This window comes from Falco rusticolus, chromosome 10 (genome assembly GCF_015220075.1).
Source record: "Falco rusticolus isolate bFalRus1 chromosome 10, bFalRus1.pri, whole genome shotgun sequence".
Lineage (NCBI taxonomy): Eukaryota > Metazoa > Chordata > Aves > Falconiformes > Falconidae > Falco > Falco rusticolus.
In genome coordinates, this window is record NC_051196.1 from 10,577,642 (window position 1) to 10,597,925 (window position 20,284).

Here is a 20,284-nt window from a genome sequence, read left to right on the forward strand (position 1 = left end):
ACTTCTTGCTTCATGTTCTTTCAAGGACTTTTTGATATGCTTATTTTTTAAGTTGCAATTAAGTCAATAGTTGAGTATAATTCTCCAGTTCTGTGAAGCTGCTTTTACTTAGGGGAGGGACTAGTTGTGTTTTGTTTGCCTATATCTTTCAAATCCATCTTACCTTTCCTGTTTCATAAAGGCTCTCCCAGGCTGGGTCAGAGACCTGCTATTCATTGCATAAAGCACACAACGTGTACTTTCAAAATCTTGTGCCTAGTATCTAGGGTAAGGATTCAAGTCTGCTTCAGGCCAGAGCAGCGCAATCCTCCTGCAGCTGTTGAGCTTTCACTGAGTAACTGAGTTAACAACGTGTGCTGTTCTGACTGTTCATGCAACCTTCTCCAAGCCTGCGAGTGGAGGAGCTCTCTTCCAAATATAACAGTAGAGGACCCATAAACTGTTTTCCCTCCAGCATTCTGTTTGCTTGCAGAGCTCTTGTCTATAACCACCTACTTAACATGACCTAATGTGGGACTCGTAATAATCACCTTTTTCCTCTCTATTGTGCTGCAAGCGCAACAGTCCAGTAGGCTGCTTCCGTGTTTGGGTCTTAAATTGAATCACCCCTTGCTGAAGGTGGTGGTTTTTTTGTTTCGGTTTGTTTTTTATGTTTTGGGGTTTTTTAAGAAAAAAAAAATGAAAGACCAGAGCTCTGGATTTAACTGTGCTTTGGTAAGATCTGGTATGTTGGGAGTTTTTTATGGCGGGTTAGTTTGCACTGAGCAAACAAACTCTTGAGAACCGTTGGCTTGGTTTTCTTCCCCCACCCAGGTGCTAACCACTGGTTCCCGTGCTCTTGCCACCCGCTCAGCTGGCTCGAGTTGTAGTGCGAGGCCTCTTGAGACAAAAATATGCTATGCTTTCGGCCGTAAATACTTTATTAATGCTAGGCACGGTAGATATCACGGAAATTACCACTTTAGGTTTTTTAAGAATATTAAAATATTAAATTACGATTCTTGCAAACAAATGAAAGGCTTCTAATTCTCCAGTGACAACAGGTATCAGTCTAAAGTGTGCTCTTACAAGGTTACTTAGCGAGCAGAGCATGTCTCAAGACTTTTCAATCTATGTGTGTGGCTTTAAGCCACAACTAATCTTTCCTTGTCAATGACACCTGTGGTTTTCCTCTTAAATATTTGATTTGGAAAGAAAAACATGCAAGGTAACTTCCATTCTTTGTGACTAATTTAAAACCAAGTTATCCATTTTTAATAGGAATGTGCTACACTCAGCCTAGTAAGTCACCTTCTGGATGAATTAGCTGCTGCTGTGCTGGTTTCTGCATTTCAGAGCCAATAGGTGCTTAGCACCTATATTTGAGTTCAAAGAGCATAAAATGCAACTTGAAGTTCTACAGAACATTAGGTGGCTGAAGATATTTTAGGGACTTAACACTCCAGTAGTATTCAGTGAAGGCTTTCCTTGTAGCAGTCCTCTGACTAGAGACAGGGAACAGTGCAATTTTTTTAAAACATCAAATGATTACACTGTTGCATCAGTCTCCACTGTTACTGTAGAGAAAGAGGAAAGTACTGATGAGTTAAACCACTGGTAGGGGACACTAGTTACGTATGAATTAATGAACTAAAATATTTTTAATCGGACTTGATAGAAAGAAAGGTACTAGGAAAACTCAGAAGCAGTTACTGTTTTTCTCTAAAGGTTATGCTAATACCTATCAAATAACCTTGTTTCTAATCAGAATTTTACTGAACTTTTGTAAACAAAAAAATGCTAAGACTGGAATGCAAGTGCAAAAAAAAAAATCATCAAAAAATCAGCCAGTTCTTGGCCTCTTCTTGGCACTTCTTTGTTTTAGAATTAAATGCATTCTTGTCACTTCAGTCATTCTGTTGGAAACTCTTGGGGTTTGCGCTTGTTTGTCTTCTGTTGAAGTGTCAGGAGTTGCTACCCTGGGTGCCAGCAGTGATCAGTGTAGCTGGCATAGAAGCTGAATGAGGAATCTGGAAACAGATGCTCCCTTTGCTGATGGTAGCTTTACAGGTGTTTGTCATGTAGGTTTAGTAATTAACCAAAGTCAGGCATCTTTTAGGGTAAGGTGGATTTGTAGTAGCATGGTAAGATAGCTTGCCTGAAAGGGCCATCTCTTCAGGCACTGCTATGAGCACACACCCACCCCATCAGAAAAACCTAAATGCTAAATGCAAAGCCAATGTCACCTGCATACTTAAAAGTAATACCATTTCTAAATCCTGAGGTGGTGGCGTCACCACATCAGAATGGTTTTTTTTCATTTTCTGTTAGAAAGCTATTAAAACATGTCAAGTGAAGATGATGACTTGTGTCTTGATGAATGATTATAAACTTTAAAGCATGGAATCTGCTTACAGGTCATCTTTGTCTTAATTCCTCTTCCCACTTGTGAAACATTAGGTAGCTCTTATTTTAAGATCACCTGCTTAGAAATCCAAATGGGACGGTTTAGAACAGGTAGCTATTAGCATGTGGCGCTGCAAGAGGATACAGGTGTTGCACATTAACTGCTTGGGGCTTTGGAGTCGGGAGAACAAGCTCACTTGGGCATCAGGTGATGCTGAAAGAATGGGCTGCCACCACTTTAAAATGAGAGCACCTGCTGTTAATCTTCCTACTCAATTTTTCTGCAGTTCCTTTCATGGGATTTTTGGGCTTGATTGCTGCTGCATCTTCTTGATCACATTTTAGAAGCTTTTGTTTATTCTCCAGCAGCAGTTTCATAGATTTCCTTAGGAAGCTGTCGCAGATTGAGGTGGGTACAGACTTCAGGTAAAAGAAGGCACAAATGAGCAGTTTCCATAAGGAGAGAACAGAAAGGGCTCAGAGGTTCCTCTGAATAGCGGCTTGTTTGAACTGACCCACAGTGAACTTGCTGCTCTACTTGTTCATCTCTTTTGCATCATCCATGTGCCCCTGCGTGCTGACTTGTAAACACTTGCTTCCAGAGGGGCTGCTTGCTTCCTCTGCTTCACTGCATTTAATTAAAGCAATTGTACTCAGCTGCGGGGCTCTTGCAGCTGTAGTTCTTTTGATTGCAGGCAGCAATTTTTCTTTTTTTCTATTGGAGCGTATATAGTGTGTTAACAGATGTTCAAATATGCTTCACAGCTTCTGGATTTTGTAGAACTTCTTGAATGTCTTGCTATATACACAGCGAATAGCTTCTGTTGTGTAACACTTTGTCTTCTCAGTACTTCAGTATCCTTAGCCTGGGTAGCTTGGGAGGCTAGGGCAAATTCCTAGACATAGCGCACCAGGAAAACATTGATGTGATGCGCACATAGGCAGCGCTCCAACTTGTAAGGTAAAAAAAGTGATTCTTTTTTTAAATGTAAAATGTGTGGAGTTAAAAACTACTGTTGTTTATACTTTTTCCCCCCTTCCAGCTATCTGTAATACTATGCTGTCTATTAATTGTTGCATTTTATAGGACTTCTCAAACTATATATATAGTGCACATGGCTTCTGTTGTCCAGCCTCCTGGTTTATTGTAGTTCCTTGGAAATAGTCTTTTTTTGACAGAATCCTATTTAGAACAGGTACTTTCACAGCAAAATTGCGTCCTCATGTTTTTTTAAAGTATTACTTAGTTGAGTTAATGACGTTATGAACATACATAATCATTCACAAGCATTGTATAATTACTTGAAAACTTTCCAGTGTTTTATGTGTACATGTCTCATAATCCCCATAAGCATGTACATATGTATAAAGAACAATATATGTTGCTAGTCTTTCCTCTTTGGTCTTTGTTTGTGACTTCTGATTTACTGTTCTGTCTGTGGCTCCTTTTGGAACTGAGGGAGGAGACACTTAACCATTGCTATTTTAAAAACGTAACTGCTTTACAAGAAGGCTAAATATAGAATGCCTGTGCTAACTTGTCCTATCTGTTGGGTGCTTGGCTTGCATCAAAACTGTGCTAGACCAGTAGCTTCTGAAGTCCTTTTGCTGCGTTGGTATTGTGGTCTTCGTGTTGGCTGTGTGAAAGAACACTCTTTGGTCTGAGGAGAAGACATGAAGCTAGTCTGGATACAGCATTATTTGAAGTTCTTTGGGGCTGTTGACGGATGCTATGCTGTAGAATTAAATACTTACAGGCTTGTGGCCATTGGTGAGCTGCTAAAAGAGTCTATTGAAGTACACCCATGATAGATGCTAAAATGTTAATAGATCTGACAAGCTTATGATTTATCACGGGGCACCAGAACGGGAGCAGGGGAGCATGGGTTGTCACCGGTGTCTTGACATAGATGTGGAAGACGGGAAGAAATGTTTCATCCTTACTGCAGAAATTCTTGAGACTTGTCTAAAGGCTGTCCTGCTGCCTTTTGAAAGCCAGAAGTACATGTGCATAAAAGAAACGGGAAAGTGGTAAAGAAGTGTCAAATTTCATACAACTGGATTAAATAAAACTTGCATGGCTTCTGGTAATATTTGTACCTGTCTGAAAGAGAAGGTGAAAATGAGAGTTAAAAGGAAAGGTGGGTGATGGGTCACTGCTCATAAAATATTTCTGCAGTTGTCCTGTTCTTGAGTGGAAAGTATAACTGCCTTAGAGATTGTGTTTTGAAAGTAAACACTCGTTAAGTTATTGCAGACACTGATTTTTGCTCCAGCAGGGACTGGTTATAGCTTACTGGTAAAACTTCTGTAGGACAATGTCTCTCAAGCTATTGACTTCTTTTCTGCCAAAATGAAGTATCTGAAGAAGGATGAAAGGTACAAAGGATGAAACTGAAACATTGATTTTATTGCAGGTTTTGAACAACAGACTCCTGGCCACTGTCTGGGATGTTTTGGAGCTAAAGTAGCTTGAATAGATGTGATATTAATTGGTAAGCTCTGCTTGGATTTCACTGCACTAATATTTTGAACTATGTGCACTAGTAAGCTTACTAGAAAAGCAATATTCAGTGTTCTGAAGAAGCGGCATGCGATTACTCTTATGTACTCAGACTGTAACATTATTATAGCAGATTTTCTGATGCTTCTGTTCTTTCACCTCTTTTTCTTTAGAGGAGAATGACTGAAAATTAGTTGTTTGTTGGAAACTAAGAAACGCACAGCCCAGATGTCTCTTACCTGGCAATTAACTTCTTTAGGAAAGAGGCTTAGCTCAGGAGACTGTAAGTGGTGCATGTCTACCAGTATAGCATTTTAAAAAGCACTAAAGTAAATAATCTATACAGTCAAAAACTTTTCAAATCAACTGAAATGTAACACTGTACAGACAATATGTGCTATATTGTGATGTTTAGGCACAGAGTTATAGTTGTAATAGAATTAAACATTTTTCCATGTCATTATTGAATAGAAGAGCAAAATACTAGCCCCAGCTTAAGTATTTCCAAATAAAAATAGTCCTCTCTAAATTACATTTGCTTATTTTTTGTAAGCTCTACAATCATATATTTGTGTATATACGTGCACATATATGCACACAAATGTATGAATGGCTTTTCACTATCTGTCTTTGTAGGAAAAGATTAAATGCTTGCAGTGCAAGTTTATGAGAGGATTTTCAGCACTTTACAGAAATGAAAAGTTTATCATCTCCATTTCATCATGATAGGTATATTAAATGCAGTATGCAGTTTGGAGCCTTACAGTTCTGTTTTTCTTGTTAGGTTCTGCTCCTATGGAAGATGGTACGTGTATTGTTAAGTTCTGCTCCAGAACAATTGAGTTTTAAGTAGAAAGGATTAATGAAGAGACTGAAAAACGAAAAGCTGTCATAAGAACTATTTTTATGACTGCATTAAGATGCGTAGGCACTGATTTGTTTGCTGTTGGTTTTGAAAGCTTGATGACTGGTAAATTAACTTGCAGAGATACGGTATCAGAGTCTTAAAAATACTCTCTGCATATGCTTGAGCAGGTAGCAATAAATGGAAAGGTGAAGAAAGAGGAGCAAGTTCAGTTGCATTCCATGAAAGGCACTTTCCTTTTGTTAATGAAAACAAATTGGGAGCTTGTGACTGTGTACATGTGAGTGGGAGGGGAAACCAATTTAGTTTTACTTTTTTTACAGCTCTGTAGGAGCTGTGTTCTAGAGTTGTTTTTTGTTTTTTTCTGCAAACTTGAATGCACAGCTAAGCAGTGGTTGAGTGGAAGTGCTGATACACCATTAATAACAATATTGCAGATGCTGTTGCTTCAGTGGGTTTATGGACTGACAATTCATTTGAATAGAGCGAGCAAGCCAGAAGAGGAGGTTTTAGAGCGGGGATCATACAATGGACTGTTGTTGCACGCAGACTGTTAGGTAAGCAGTGATAAAGCTCATGTTGATGGGAATTACTGCGTGCTCTGTTTTTGAAAACTTAATTGTGCTTTCTGACAAATACGGCATTACTACTGCAGGGGCTGCTGTTGGCTTGTTGTCTAACTTCACTTGTGGAACAGAATTGCAGTAAGGTGTCTTTTGAGACAGATACCAAATCTTTTGTTTCAAACACCTATTTATCTCTCCTGTTACATGGCACTACTTGCGTGCTTGTCGCTGTTGGCACTATGAATGCTCTGCGGGCAGAGACGGGAAATACAGGAAATTCAGAGGACCAGCTCCAAGTTGCTCACATTCCTGCAACATCACTGAGAGAGAGCCCCTGTTGTTAGGAGACTGTTGGTGTTTCCATAGTAAATTCTTGGTCTGCAAACCGAAACCCTTCAGGATGGAACTTGGCAAAGAGGCCAGGCCTGGTTTTGCTGCCCTTGATCTTGACGGCAGGAGTGCAAACTGAAAGAGCAAAGCGAGTCTTCTGGGGGGGTTTGAAGGATACTGCATCATGGATACTTTGCATGCAAAACCAACTCTTCCCAAGGATTTTTATGTACACACACAAGTAATATTTTTGTTGAGGAAGAGGATTCTTCTGATTAAAGAGAATTTTCCTGAGAGGGAAAAATACCTAAACAGGCAACAAGTCCATCTCAGGTGTTGTTTGAGTTTGGCCAATTAAAGCTACACTGTAGCAGATGATTTGATACCCAACAAACTAATTCTAAAAGCAGAAATTTCTACTTCAGGAGACATAAGCTCTATAGTAGAGAGCCTTACACTACTGAAGATGACAGTGCTTGCTGGGAAGTTTGGGTGCCAACAGCAGTCTAGCTATGGCAAAATGGAGCTTCCTCTGGTCTCAATTGTTCTGCCAGGAAGTCAAGATTATTAGCTTCAGCTGATCTCGTGGAGTTTTAGATACTGAAGTTTCTGGGTGTCCAAATGGTTAGAAATACGTATGAAAAATGCAACAGGAGAGTGGCATTTCAGGGGTTCTGCATTTATTTAGGGTTGCCCTCGTGTCCCCCCTGGGTTTTTAGGTAATTTCACCATTCTGCTATTCTGACCTTTGCAATGGCCACTCATGCAATGTTATTTGAGATATGAAATTCTGGTTTTGTTTATTTAATTTTATTTTGTACAGCAAACCACATATTTCAGAGTAAGGAATAAGTGAGTGTAACTTAAACAAATCTCAGTTTTTAGAAGTGTTAAGCCAGTGTGTACCCAAATTCCGTTGTCATAATTTTTCCACGTTTATGGAGTCTAGACAGTTGCTTAGTGCATGTCAACTATTTTTAACTTAATCTAGGAAGCAGGAGAACCTTGGCTAAACATAGCTCACAAGTGATAAAGGCTGGGAAAGCACGGAAAATCAAACTTCAACCAGAAATGTCTTGTGCTCAGTGTTGAATCCTTGTCCATAGGATGGGCTTTGTGGTGCTGCAGTGTTAAACTCTAATTAATCTGGTGTTTGAAATATGACTCACACTCAACACACCTACTAAGTAACTGCTAGTTTCGTGCGTGTTTCTCTCCTGCCTGTAAAAATTATGACATTGGAGGCTACTTAAATTATTAACTCTTTATAATCCTAAATCTGGCATGCTTTCTGCAAGTTGAGAGAGGGTCTGAGGCTGCAGAATCATTTTATTTTGCTTTCCTTCTACCTGGGAACAGTTGAGGATTCCAAGGGCTATACCATGGAGAACCTCTAACGCTTCAGGTAGAAATAGTGTGGTCAAAAAATGGCTCTTTTCATCTTGATGGAGAAAAACATGCAAAAGCTGCTAAACTGAAGGGCATGCCTGTTGGTAAGACCTTCTTGAATGTCAACGGCAGTGCTTCTACTGCCTGGCTTGTGGTACTAGGCCATAGTCCCCTTAGTCTGTTCTCATCACCACACATGATGTCAGCCTCTGGAAGCTTTTTTTTTTTTCCCCTCTTTTTTTTTTTTTTTCCCTTGGTAGTTTGCTCTGGAGGTTAAGATGTGCCTCAGTGAAGTTTGTTGTACTTGGGTAGCAGACTTATCTATCCTACCCCATTTCCTTTCATCCATCTGTCCATACACACATGTAGCACTCAAGCTTTGTATGTTGGGGCTTTTTTTTTCATTATAAGATTTCAAAACCTATAGTTTACCCCTGACCTTTGCTCTAGAGAAGGTAGAGAGTTCCTAAATCGCAAATTAGTGATGCAGCTCCATGCATATTACATTAGGGCAAAGAATAGTGCAGCAAGTGATGTGTACTAATTCAATACAAACTAGCACAGAGTGGCACAAAACTACAGTATTCTGCAGTATTTGTGAACTGCAGTGTTCCAAGGGCTTGACATAGCACTTTCCTACATAAAAAGGGTTGCATTGTGCACAAAATTGTGAAAGAAATGCTGCTATTCAGTGTGTTTCAGCTGTTTTTCTGCAGGGAGTTGGTATTTGCTGTCTAGTTTGTTGTTTTTTGGTGTTTGGATTTTCTTTTTTTTTTTCAGAACTGGCCAAAGATCTTGCATGATCAGCACTATGCTGCTCATAACTATGTGGCCAACCCCCATGATGAGGTCTGAAGTCAAGCATACACAGAATTTGTAAGTGGTTTAGTTCTATCTCCTGTTTACATCAACTCAAGAATAAAGCTTGCTCGTGTTAATTTAACACTGTATTGGTTGAATTCACATTTCTTTGAGCCACAAATAAAGGTACTGACCAGTCTCCTAATGCCACGTACCACTATTGAGAAATAACTGCCTCCTGAAGAAAGAGGGCTGTCATTACAGCTTGCCTGCTTAGCTTAGGTAGACTATTGCAGTTGTTCTGAGTGGAAAGAATTTAGTAGCTTCAACTCGTGCTGATCGTGTGGAATATCATGCATCTGCTGACGAAAGGCAAAAGCCACTTCCTGTCTTTGAGCATAATGTGGTTTCTGTAGTGTTCTGTGATGTTCATTAAAGGCCTCCCATTTCTGACTGAATTGCTGCAAGAGAATTAACCAGTGGCGCATAGTTCAGTTTTCTACCTACTGAAATTTTACATTGGCCCTGGAACGCCTTTAAATTAATTTTTCTTAAGCTAGTAAGGCTCTTCCATGATTATTTTGTTGCATGGGCTGCTTGGAGCTTGCTCTGGCCTGTCACTGCAGGTGTGATAGTAGTAACCTAAACCTCAGGCTCTTGTCAACTTTGCCAAATCTTGCTGAGACAGTTGAAGTTTATCCCTTCCAAAGCTGACGTGTGATGGAATGGCTGCACGTCCATGTCTCTTCTTCACAGTATGCATGATCACATTACTTAAAACAATGTGGGTTTTTTTTTTTTAAGTAGCTCCATTATTTAGCTTTTTTGCTTTGGCTGTTTTTGCCTCCTCTCACCACCACAATGACTTTTGCAAAGATTTCAGTTGTGTTTGCACATTCCAAGTACTGAATGTTTTGTAAGGCAGACTTCTTATTTCCTACTCAGTGTTTAGAGCTACATCTACCATTGCAGAGATGGGGATTCTCCTCAGTTTCAATAGAGAAGTTATCTACTTCCCCTTTCATCCTACTGTGTGGTATTTACTGTAACACAATGTATGTTGCATCTTTCCCTAAAGGAGTTGACTGGTAGTTTCGTTGCTATCTGGTAATACCCAAGCAGAGTGTCCCGTGGCAGAAGATACTGCAGGTGCTTGCATTGATACAGGCTGCTTGCTAAGTCTTTGCTGCTTGGAGGCAGGAGGCTAGTTACGAAAGTGAGAAAATAGGCATATTAATTCAAGTTGAGAATTCTAGGCTAGCTAAAGCTTAAACTCAGGTGATTTTGTATCAGTGCGCATACCTGTACTAGGATGAATCCTACTTTGGTTTGCTGTGGGGCAGCAAGGGTTGCAAATTACTGTCCTTTGTACACACAGCATTGAGAATGAGATACAAAACTGGGAAAGCCATATAAAAAGCATGCAGCAAGATCTGTGCTGACTGTGTGTCACTGTTATTCATAATGTGATTCCTTATTATAAACAGATAACTATCCAGATTTCTTGGTTTTCCTGAAGCCCTCACTGCAATCATGAAAACAGCTTAAAATTTATTTCTAAGAAGCCTATTAAGAGGATTATGAACTAAACTTTCTGATATGACTGTATATATCTTACTGGATTTGAATGAGGTTTGCCTTGCAGTACAGAGGGGAAGAAACTGATTTTTCTTTTTGCAAGTACTTATGTGCCTGCATGATTACTGTACCGGGCAATATCAAACTAATAGGTAGAGATCAGCTACCTCCATGACAGAAATGATGTTGCTCTGCCATCTTATGGCAGAGCTGAAAACAGAACACACCACTTCCTACTTCAGTTTCAATGAAGGTTACTGTATTCATATTGATGTAGGGCAGCCAGAAGAATAAATAAAAATGCAGCTGATTCTGCTATTGGCTGTATTTTAATTATAAATAAAGGAAATATCCCATCATTGTTTAGTAATCCTGTGTGGCTTGGTTTTCCCCATCTCTCTGAAATTGCTTTCTTTTTGGACTTTGGCTTGTGCTTCCTGCACACTTGCATTACTCTGGTAGGGGAAGACAGTAGGCAGAAGGCTAAGTTCTGTTTTTAACTTCATTGCGGTCTTCCTCCCTGGTTCTGTTTTTCTCTGTGTCTCCATTTCTATATTTAAAGGTGGGGACTGTGAATCTTGCATTTTTTCACATATCCAAAACCCAGTACCCAGATTTCAGCCTGGAAAGTACCCCCAAAGGTTTTCAAGTCCACCTTTCTATGATTCAGATACAATATAATTAGCTTTATGAGCATGCTACTCTGTCACTTCTCTCTCCTTTCTGGCTTGCCCTCTCAGTCTAAACCAGCAGCTGAGAGTGTGAACCTGCTCTCTGATCCTCCCTATGCTTGATTACTTTTTCATATTTCATAAATAAGTTACTTAGCCGTGGAGATCAAGCCTGGCCAAGAGCAAACAGACTGTGGTTATGTGCCAGTTTTCTCTAACAGTGGAAGCTGGTCTCTGTTGACTGATCAAGAGCAAATACATGAATTCCTTTTGAACTTCCTTCTCCTGAACTGTTAAGCTAGTTTGACAAATCATTCATCTCTGATTGCTTACCATTTGGACTCAGTACCATCTCCTTGTAAGGCAGCGGTACCCTCTGTGAAATAGGCTGTGCAAAGATGCCAAGAGCTTTGGACTTGCAGTGCTGAACTGAGCAGGCACCTGGAGTGCTGTCCTTCAATGTCCTGTTCTTGATGCGATGTGAAGTACAGGCACTGTACTGGCAGTGTAGCCATGCTAATGTAGTACATTTTTATCTTAAGTATGTTTCTGAAAAACATGCAAGAATTCATCTCACTGCTGTTTGCCTGAGATGGCGTTATTTATGTATTTTGACAAGGAAGAGGTTTTATTGGCCCTTCTCCTACCTGATATTGCTGTTGCATTTTATCAGTATACCTGACACTATAAATGAGGTATATATAAAAAAAAAATGCAGTCATCCAAAAGATATACTGAAGGTGGTTCCTTATGTTTAGGAGTTGTTTTGTGTTTCATGATAAAATGCTAAAGCCATCATAGAAATGTTTAATCAGAATGGATGTTTAGGTGTTGAAAATGTAGTGTGTCCAGTTAAGATTTCTTAGTATCAGACCCAAAAATAAGAGAAGCAGTATGCAAAGTGTGAGCCAGAGATTTATTCCTATGAGATGGTCAACAGAATTAGTCCTATCAAGAAGACGGTGAGCAGACAAATGATAAATCTTAATAGGTGTATTTTTTAAAAAAAGTGGCTTAAGTAGTTACACTGGAGAGCATTCTGTTCTTTATCATTGATCATACTGAGAGAAGAAATTACATTATTGGGAAAAAAAATTCTGTCTCCTAATCTACAAAGCCTGCTTGATGAGTGCTTGTTCAGCCAAATCATGCCAGATTGCACTAGCATCATTTCCACTGTCCTTGTCAAGGTGTGGTATGATATGAAAACGTGCACACAATACCAGTGGTGGGAGGGAGGTGGAGGAGAGAGGGAGGGATGAACTCTTTGTGCACAAGGCAGTGCAGAACAGCTGAGACAGCTGGCAGCAGCGGAGGGCCTGTTCTCCAGTGCCTTGTATTGCACCTTGCCCAGGTGCCTGCTGAGGGAGGAGAGCCGGGACCTCACGCTCGGCTCGTAGTAACTTCTCTGTTGTACAATGCCTTGTGAGCTCGGATTCAGTGCATTTCAGGCTTTATCCTTCTGGATGTGGGGATGCTAAATACAGGGCCTAGATACCTGCAGAGCAAACCCAGTAATTGTTAGTATGTTAATATAAAATAGTAGAGTTATGTGAAATTAATGCTTTAGTGTTCCTCTATTTTTTTATTTACGTTGACACTGAGGAGTTGCTACTGTGCTAAAAACTATGCATTTCATTAGCAACGAAAACATTCCTGAGGGGATGCTCTATGTTTGGGTGCTAAGCGACCAGCATGCGTCTGACTGTCGCTGATTTACTTAAAGCATGGGCCAGATTTTCCTTAGCTGAAAAAGCATTAGAATCGATCTTTACTTACAGAGCATTTTGAGATAATCAGGGCAAATACTTGAGCTAAGCACAATTTTGTTCCCTTTTTCATCCTTCACTTGTCCTTTCCCGGTTAATCACTTACGCTGTGGATGTAAGGCTGGACTCTATCCCGGTGAAGCTTTGGCCTGTATCTGAACACGTTGTGCTCTTAGCCTGCAGTATTTTTGTATTTGTTGACATCGTTCATCTTGTTTGGTTTTGGTCTTGTGTACTTTGAAAGGTAAAACTTCTGTCCATGAGAAGACTTGGCTGCAAATGGAAAATGTACGTCACAGTATTACTTATTGTAGGTGCAGGTAACTGAGCCTGTATCTGCAGTTCTTCTAGATGGGCGAGCTCTGAAAGCAGGAAAAATGGAGCAGTTGTGAAAAGCAGGGAAAGGCCAGCAGGTGTTTCTTTTACTTCTTGGTTGCCAGTTAATTTTGGCTAGTATAACAGCTATTGTGCTTTGCTTTGCATAATGAAAAAGAGGTTAAGTGCGCTTTCCTCTAAAGTTGCACTCCTTTTTTTGCACAGGAGGCTCAAACAGATCTTGATGCGTATCCAAAAGCCTGAATTAAAGACCAAGTGTTCTGGGAAACAGTGTCTTGGGGGTTTCTATGGGTTTACTCCTAGTACTCTTTTGAACTTTCTTGCTATTGTACATTTTGTTCTATGCTCTGACAGGTCAACTGAAGAATTTAGGAGGACGTAGCAAGCTGAAGTAAAAACATTATCAAAAGCCAACCTTTCTTGTTTTACTGCTCCCTCTGAGTTCTTACTTTAGTTAATTAGAAGTCATAAAACATAACTAAATGTGTCTCTGTGAGGCAAGAACACTGGCCCTTTCACTTATGCAGTGGGCTGTAATGAGAACACGGTGGTAGCGGGGGAGGAAACGTTAAAAGCGCAAAGTCTCAGAAAGTAGTCTGCATCCAAGGGAATCTGATATATTAGGCTGACTAATACTTGGGAGGATGTGGAGTGGACGTAAGTTGTGCAGGGGTGGTAGCAACTTTCCTGTTTGAACTATGGAGTTACTAGGTGACGGTATCTTTTAACTTCTGCTATGCTGCTAAAAGTCCATAAAGATACTTCGCCCTTTCAGGGATCTTCACACCCTACAAAAAAGGGATTTCATAATCCCCAGAGTGTGATAGTTGATACTTAAATATTGCAGAACATTTAGCCGAGACATGTTTACTAACCAGAACCAGGCAGGAGGTTGTTAACAAAGCTTGGAACAGAACTGAAAACTCTGGGTCTGTTTCTAGGACAATACTGTGTCTAAAACCCAGTCTGGCTGAAGTTTCATGATTGCTTTAGATATTTTAAATGGTAAGTGGAGCCTGCAATCAAAAAGGATGGACTGGTCTGTCTAGTGCGTACATTCATTCCTCCTCCTTCACATTGGCACTGGCATTCAATTTTTGAATAACAGCTTTGATCAAGGAACCAATCCAGATATAAAAGCAAAGCCAGCTACATAAAAAAGAAGAGCATCCAGCTCTCCACACAGCCTGACCAGAACTGAGGCTAGCACAAGGAGAATGGCAGCAACAGGCACCTTCATGGGAGATGGGGCACAACTGCCCTCTCGGTAGCAGCTTAGACTTGGGTTGGTGTAAAGCCATCATGAACTCACAAGCACTGTGGGAACACACATCAGGTTTTTTGGATTGCTTGTGAAGCATTTGCCTTGCGTGTTTTCAGCAGTTACTGTTTGTTCTTGGTATACTAGCAATCAATTGTCAGCACTGGTTTTAGTAATAGATGGAAATTAAATGGGTTCAAACCAGTACTGGCTTAAAATTTTTGATTCTGACCTTTTTCTAAATGTGTATTTGCTTAATTTTCAGGCAAACATTTTGCTTCCCCAAAAATGTCCCAGTGACTGAAAAATCTTGGATATGAATCTTTCTGGAAAATGAATTCATAGCATCATGAGCATTATTACTGCAAAATTTTAGTTTGCAGAACTTTTTTGCTACCTTTACCCAAACCTAGCTATAATCTTAAACAATAAAACTAGGTTAACTGGGATTCACGTGGAATGTTGAGGTGAAATTCTGTAGTTTGTCTTTTGCAGGAGGTCAAGTGAATTTATCAATAATCTCTGCTGGTCTGAGGAAGTACACAAATCCCAGCTGAAGGCATACCTTGGCAGAACTCAGAGGTGAGACTATATTTATAGAGAGGGAGAGGGAAAAACATGTTTTTAAGTTAAAGAGTTATTTACTATTTTGATTCTAGGAATCGAGAATTTCAAGGAGGGAATTCCCTCGGCTTTTCAATACATTGATCTTTGAACTAACATGAAGGCTTTGGCTGAAGAAAGTGAATGAAAAGTTATTCTCTCTCAGTGTGTGTGTGAGAGTGGTGATGGGTTTTATAAGCATATTAATATTGAAGTGAGTTTTGTGCTGGTGCTGTTCAGGGTCTTTTGTATGCATTGATGTCTTCTTTCATTTTGGGGAGGTGGTAGGCAATAATGGGCTTATCTTGAGAATTAAACTTGATTTTCTTGTTACATCAAACCCGGGCATAATTTGAATCAAGTAATTGGAATTACAATAGCCTAAAACTGGTGAAAAGTAAGTTTGGAAAATCAAAATTCATGCACAACTATCAAATACATTTAATCCCCATTAAAGCTAAATCTGCTTTCAGTTAAAAACTACTGAATTCATAAATGTAATACATGCATGACAAGATTTATGGATTTAAATATTTCAAGACATTATATCTTGTTTAAAATATGAAACCGTTAATTTTATTGAGCTAATAGGTTTTCCAGTTTTCCAGCCAGTGACCTTGCAAACTGTTTGTCTGTGATCGATGACCCTTGAAAGCACAGCTCATTGTGTTTTAAAAAAAACAACAAACCCAAACCAAGCTACAAGCAAAGCCAAGAAAAACCAGTCCAATTTCAATGTGTCTTTTCTACTGATCTTCTAATGGGTTAATTACTAACTGGCATTTACTGCTTGTTTTACCCTCCCCAACTTCTGTCCTTTACTCCTCATTCCCTCTTCTCTTAAACTTCACATTGTCACTAGGTAAATGCATTTTCCATCTTTCTGCCTCCGCGGCCAGGAGGAGCAACACGAAGTAACTTTTCTAACAAGAATAGAAAGTGTTTTTTTGTGTCTTGCACTCTGTCCATCTCAGTAGTCCGCTAACCTTCACTGAAAAGCAGCCTGTGTTCCCTCCTACCAGCCCTTGACCTCCTTAAAAACTCCTCAAAATCAGAACAGAGCACCATTCTGGAAAGTTCTGGTGATGGATATTATCTATATTTTTTGCTTTCTCTTGGTCTGAAACTTATTTGTATGCATGCATGTTTAATGTTTTAATAACCTTGTAGGAAGGAGCAGCTGTATACATTTCTTCAGCATCAGGCATGCTTTGATTTACAAGCATTTTATTCTCCAAGTGCACAGCAAAAGAAGGGACAGGCCAGACCGAGTAGCACTGATCAGCACCATTCTTGTGAGGCTAGGGACTGGCTCTACCTGCTAAAACATGGATCAGGCCATTTTGGACAGTCAGTGATTTAGTGGCTTTGTTTTTCTTACTACAAAGGTGCAGGACACTAACAGGATACAAAGCCAGCTCTACACTGAGATTCCAAGCAAATGCGTGGATGGAGATCAAGTTGTAAGATGTGACCTTTGCCTGCCTCTGAGGAATGATGCTGGCTGCACTGCCTGCCAAAGCTGCAGGGTTTTAGGAGCAATAGCAGCTATTCAGTAGGGGGAGTAGGTGAAGTCATTAGTGCCTCTGTCTGCACTCAAGATAAAGGTAACAGCTGCAGGAGAAAGATAAATAGGTAGCAAAGCGGAGAACAAAGAATAGTAGGACAAGAAGGCCTGCACTTCTCTTTTGCCATCCCCGATAAGGAGCAGGTTGTACAGAACGTGCCAGTCTATGCTTTTTCTTTCTGACCTCTTTGGCTGCTGCAGAGTAAGTGTTGCCTCTCTCTAACTGATTGGAAATGAGCTGATTGTTTCTCCATTTGCCAGTGAGCCGAATGTTTCTCGTTCTCATCGGTGGTAGTTTGCACAGCATCCCTTATAACTGCAGAGATTTATTCTTGTTTGTAATCGTCCTGTTGGATGGCATTATTCCCAAGGATGTTGTTATGGGGGCAATCAGAGAGCTCTACTGCACATGGAACTGATTGTGGGGGCTTGGGGTTTTGTCCCTGCAAAATACAAATGAATTAATGAAAGAAAGCAGCCTTCAAAGTTTTAAATTTGAGCTGGAATGTTATTGGTGATGCAGGTTTCAGAAGTTGCAGAATTACGGATCTCCACAGGACCAGTGGGAAAACCGCAGTCTTAAAATGTTCTGTATATTTATAACAGAAAGAACAGCTGCAACTCAGAGTTTCTAGGACAGGGTTTGTATTCAGTTGTTTGTTATGAAATTGTCTATTTAGAGTAAAAGTTGTTTTTTGTTGTCGCCTCACTGGTAGAGGAAAAGAACAACAAAAACTTAGAATTAAATAAATACATAAATGATTGTTGAAATGTTGACTGATGGTGTGTTGGGGTGGGGTATTGCAAAATCCTTGGTCAAATAACAGAAAATATTCAATAGACTGGGGCTAATGAGTCAAGTATAAATTGTTTTCATTGGGAGCCTGTGCAGAATTAAAAAAAAAATAAAAAAATCTTGTCCATTGTGATGGTAACCACAAAAAGAGAAACTGTTTAATTACTGTTGCACCTTATTTTAAAAGAATATCTATTTTGCATTTACCTGTTGGCATCTTTAAAAAATGTAATTTTGATAAGTTAGGACTATGAAGGTGTTAAAGACTGAGATTTGTATTAACATGCACCTATTGTTTACATAGTGTTTCTGTCTTCAAAGTTGGATGCATTTCCCACGTGAAAATTATGGATGCTATGAGAATACAGAAGGTAGAAATACTGAATTATTTTTTACAAAGACGGAGGAAGCTGAGGATCTCAACCACTTAAGCCAAGAAAAAAACAAAGCCCCAAACAAACCCCCAGTGTTTTTCCCTGTCTTGTGTGAATATTTCTTTCCCGAGTAAATCTATTGCTTCTTTTGACTGTGATGTTTTACTTGGTGTTTACGTATTTCATATGAATTTAACTTTGGATAATATTTTAATTGTATTTACTGCTCTGTTCAGTCACTTGCAAGTCAGGCAATACTTGCTAAAACTGATCGAAGTTTTAAGTGGTGAATTTGCAGGTAAATTGAACTTAGGCTTTTTGTTTTGTGAAAACTTTTAATTTAGCTGCTGATGTGTACCTTAGAAGGCTATTCAAATCCTAAAAAAGACACTTGCACTTAAATTGCTATTAAAAGCAGAGCTGAGCCATCAAAGTGACTTGGAACTGGTGCTGCTGATTGCTGACAGATTTTTAAAAGGCTGAGCCTGGTCGTCCTTAGTTGCCTTTCAAAAAAGGGATGTAAACACTGCTCTTTTAAAAATAAATGACTCTTTGATGCAGAGAGCTACCTTTGTCTTATACAACACCGAACATGGTGCCAACATAATGATAAGCTTTTGGTATATTTCTCAGGTCTGTAAAGCTGGGCTAAATACAAATTGTGCATGAAATAAAAAGTATTGCCTCTTCAAAAGCTGTAGAAATTGTAGGGGCAAATAGCAATTCATGTTCTGTTCATGTGTGTTCCAGTTTGATATCAACATCAGCCTGGATAAGCTGATGCTGGCAAAGCATGCAATAGTAACTTCATTTTGTCATTTTGCCTGAAAAAAACTTGTTTTGGGGAGGATTTTATCTAGTATTTTACAGCAAAGGCTTTAGTAATGGCATGTAAAAAAATCATGCTCTGTTAAATTTCAAAAACTTACTTGTGCAGTTAAGTTCTTTATGGCTGGTTTAATGAGTAACTTCTACTTCAATTAGTTGCTGTTCTCCTGCAGTGTAGTATTTGGGTTTCTTTTTGCCTATAAAGCCTCTCCCTGTCTTCTCTCAGTCATTTAGCACCCCAGGATGTGCACGGCCCCTGGTAAGCTGCAGTTACTCCTGACAGGGATAGTTTGTATTGCAGAGTTTCATGCTGCACCATCTGCTCTTCAGAAAGGTAGGATGAAAATTTCACTCGAGCTTTAACAGTTTTCTAAGTACTAGCGGTTTTGTTCTTAGGCAGTGACAAGCATGGGAATCGGTCCTGAAATAAAGAAGCTGCACTAGTTTCACCCTCTACGTTTTTGACCCTAAGAGCTTGCAGACCTAGACACAAGGTGGCATTAGTATAATCGGTCTAGTTTTCATTCTTTGCTTTTGTTCCAATCCAGGTCTGTAACTGAGTGTTATCTTTTAATGAGTAATTCTTCCAAAACTTTTGTCAGATTCCTTGGTGATTTGGAATGAATAACATTAAATAAAAATGATTTATGATTAATTAAATAAATACTTTCAGATTTGCAGCAATTTAATGAAGGTCATGGTTTAGCATGTTATCTGTGGGCTGCAAACAGAGTACAGTGAGTCTTCTCTTCCATTGTCTTACATCTTCAAATCCAGAGCATTCTTTTGTGTTTTTTTTGTTTTTTAGACAATTAATGACAACAGTTGTTCGTGTCTCCTTCATGAAGGTTTACTGATTTATAGTGAACAGGCATGGAAATCATGTCTTGGCTGTTAGCAAAACCATTTTGCTCCCATTTTAAATTTGCAGTATTAAAAAAGGGAAGTTTACAGCTTAATTTCCAAAATTCTGCCCGTCAGTTGTTTTCACTGTAAAAACTCTATTTTGGCTGTCAAAACAGGTGTGGTTTCTGGATCGTCTTAATAAGGTGCTCACTTAAGCAGTCCAAAGCACAGTATTCTGTAGAATGGTTTTCACTGGCTTCAGCATCCTGCCATGTGGGTGCATGTGATGCAGTTTACATAGAAAACTCTCATCCAACTGGTGAACACACTGGTCCTGAAGCAGTCGGGAATCTCTTGGGCTTACAAATATCAAGGCACTGTAGATTTTAGCCTGTCAAAATACAGATAATATGTTTGGTATAATATTAATATAATTATTAACTTGCAGTTTTTAAACCAGTCTCGCATGTTAGGAGAATAGACATATTTGATGCTGAAAGAAAAAAGGTAAGTTTTAGTTTGTGAATCTGTTTTTTTAAATTTTATTTATTTTTGCCCATTTTCCCAGTACCAAATTCCTTTTGGTAAAACCTAACCCCTTTTTTTAAAATTTTGTCTCTGTTTTCTCTTTCCCATTTCCGCACTGGTTTTTTGCCCATGGGAAAAAGGTGGGTGCAGTGAGAATTAGGAAAGAATGAAAAAAATCAGATAAATGAACTGGATCATTTCTATATAAAGCCTTTTTTATTTGAAAGCTAGGGTAACTAGCATTGTGTCAGCATTATTGTGACACTCTAATCACTTGCGTTAGCCGTG

The 20,284-nt window shown here is 39.4% G+C and overlaps 1 protein-coding gene across 6 annotated transcripts in view; it reads left to right on the forward strand.

Annotated features, from left to right (window-relative positions):
• Positions 1 to 2,705: 2,705 nt before the first annotated feature.
• The window catches only part of OVCH2 (ovochymase 2), a 39,555-nt gene continuing 21,976 nt past the window's right edge, over positions 2,706 to 20,284 (forward strand). The window contains exons 1-6 of one of the 6 annotated variants that reach the window (XM_037402336.1): positions 2,706 to 3,346; positions 4,803 to 4,880; positions 6,191 to 6,310; positions 8,819 to 8,914; positions 14,950 to 15,036; positions 18,849 to 18,956. In XM_037402336.1, coding sequence (XP_037258233.1) covers positions 18,866 to 18,956 — 91 coding nt within the window. In that variant the 5' untranslated portion in view covers positions 2,706 to 3,346; positions 4,803 to 4,880; positions 6,191 to 6,310; ... (1 more) ...; positions 14,950 to 15,036; positions 18,849 to 18,865. Of the gene's footprint in view, positions 3,347 to 4,802; positions 4,881 to 4,985; positions 5,176 to 6,190; positions 6,311 to 8,818; positions 8,915 to 14,949; positions 15,037 to 18,848; positions 18,957 to 20,284 lie in introns of those variants that run through there. The other 5 variants (XM_037402335.1, XM_037402330.1, XM_037402331.1 and 2 more) reach the window with 5 other exon arrangements.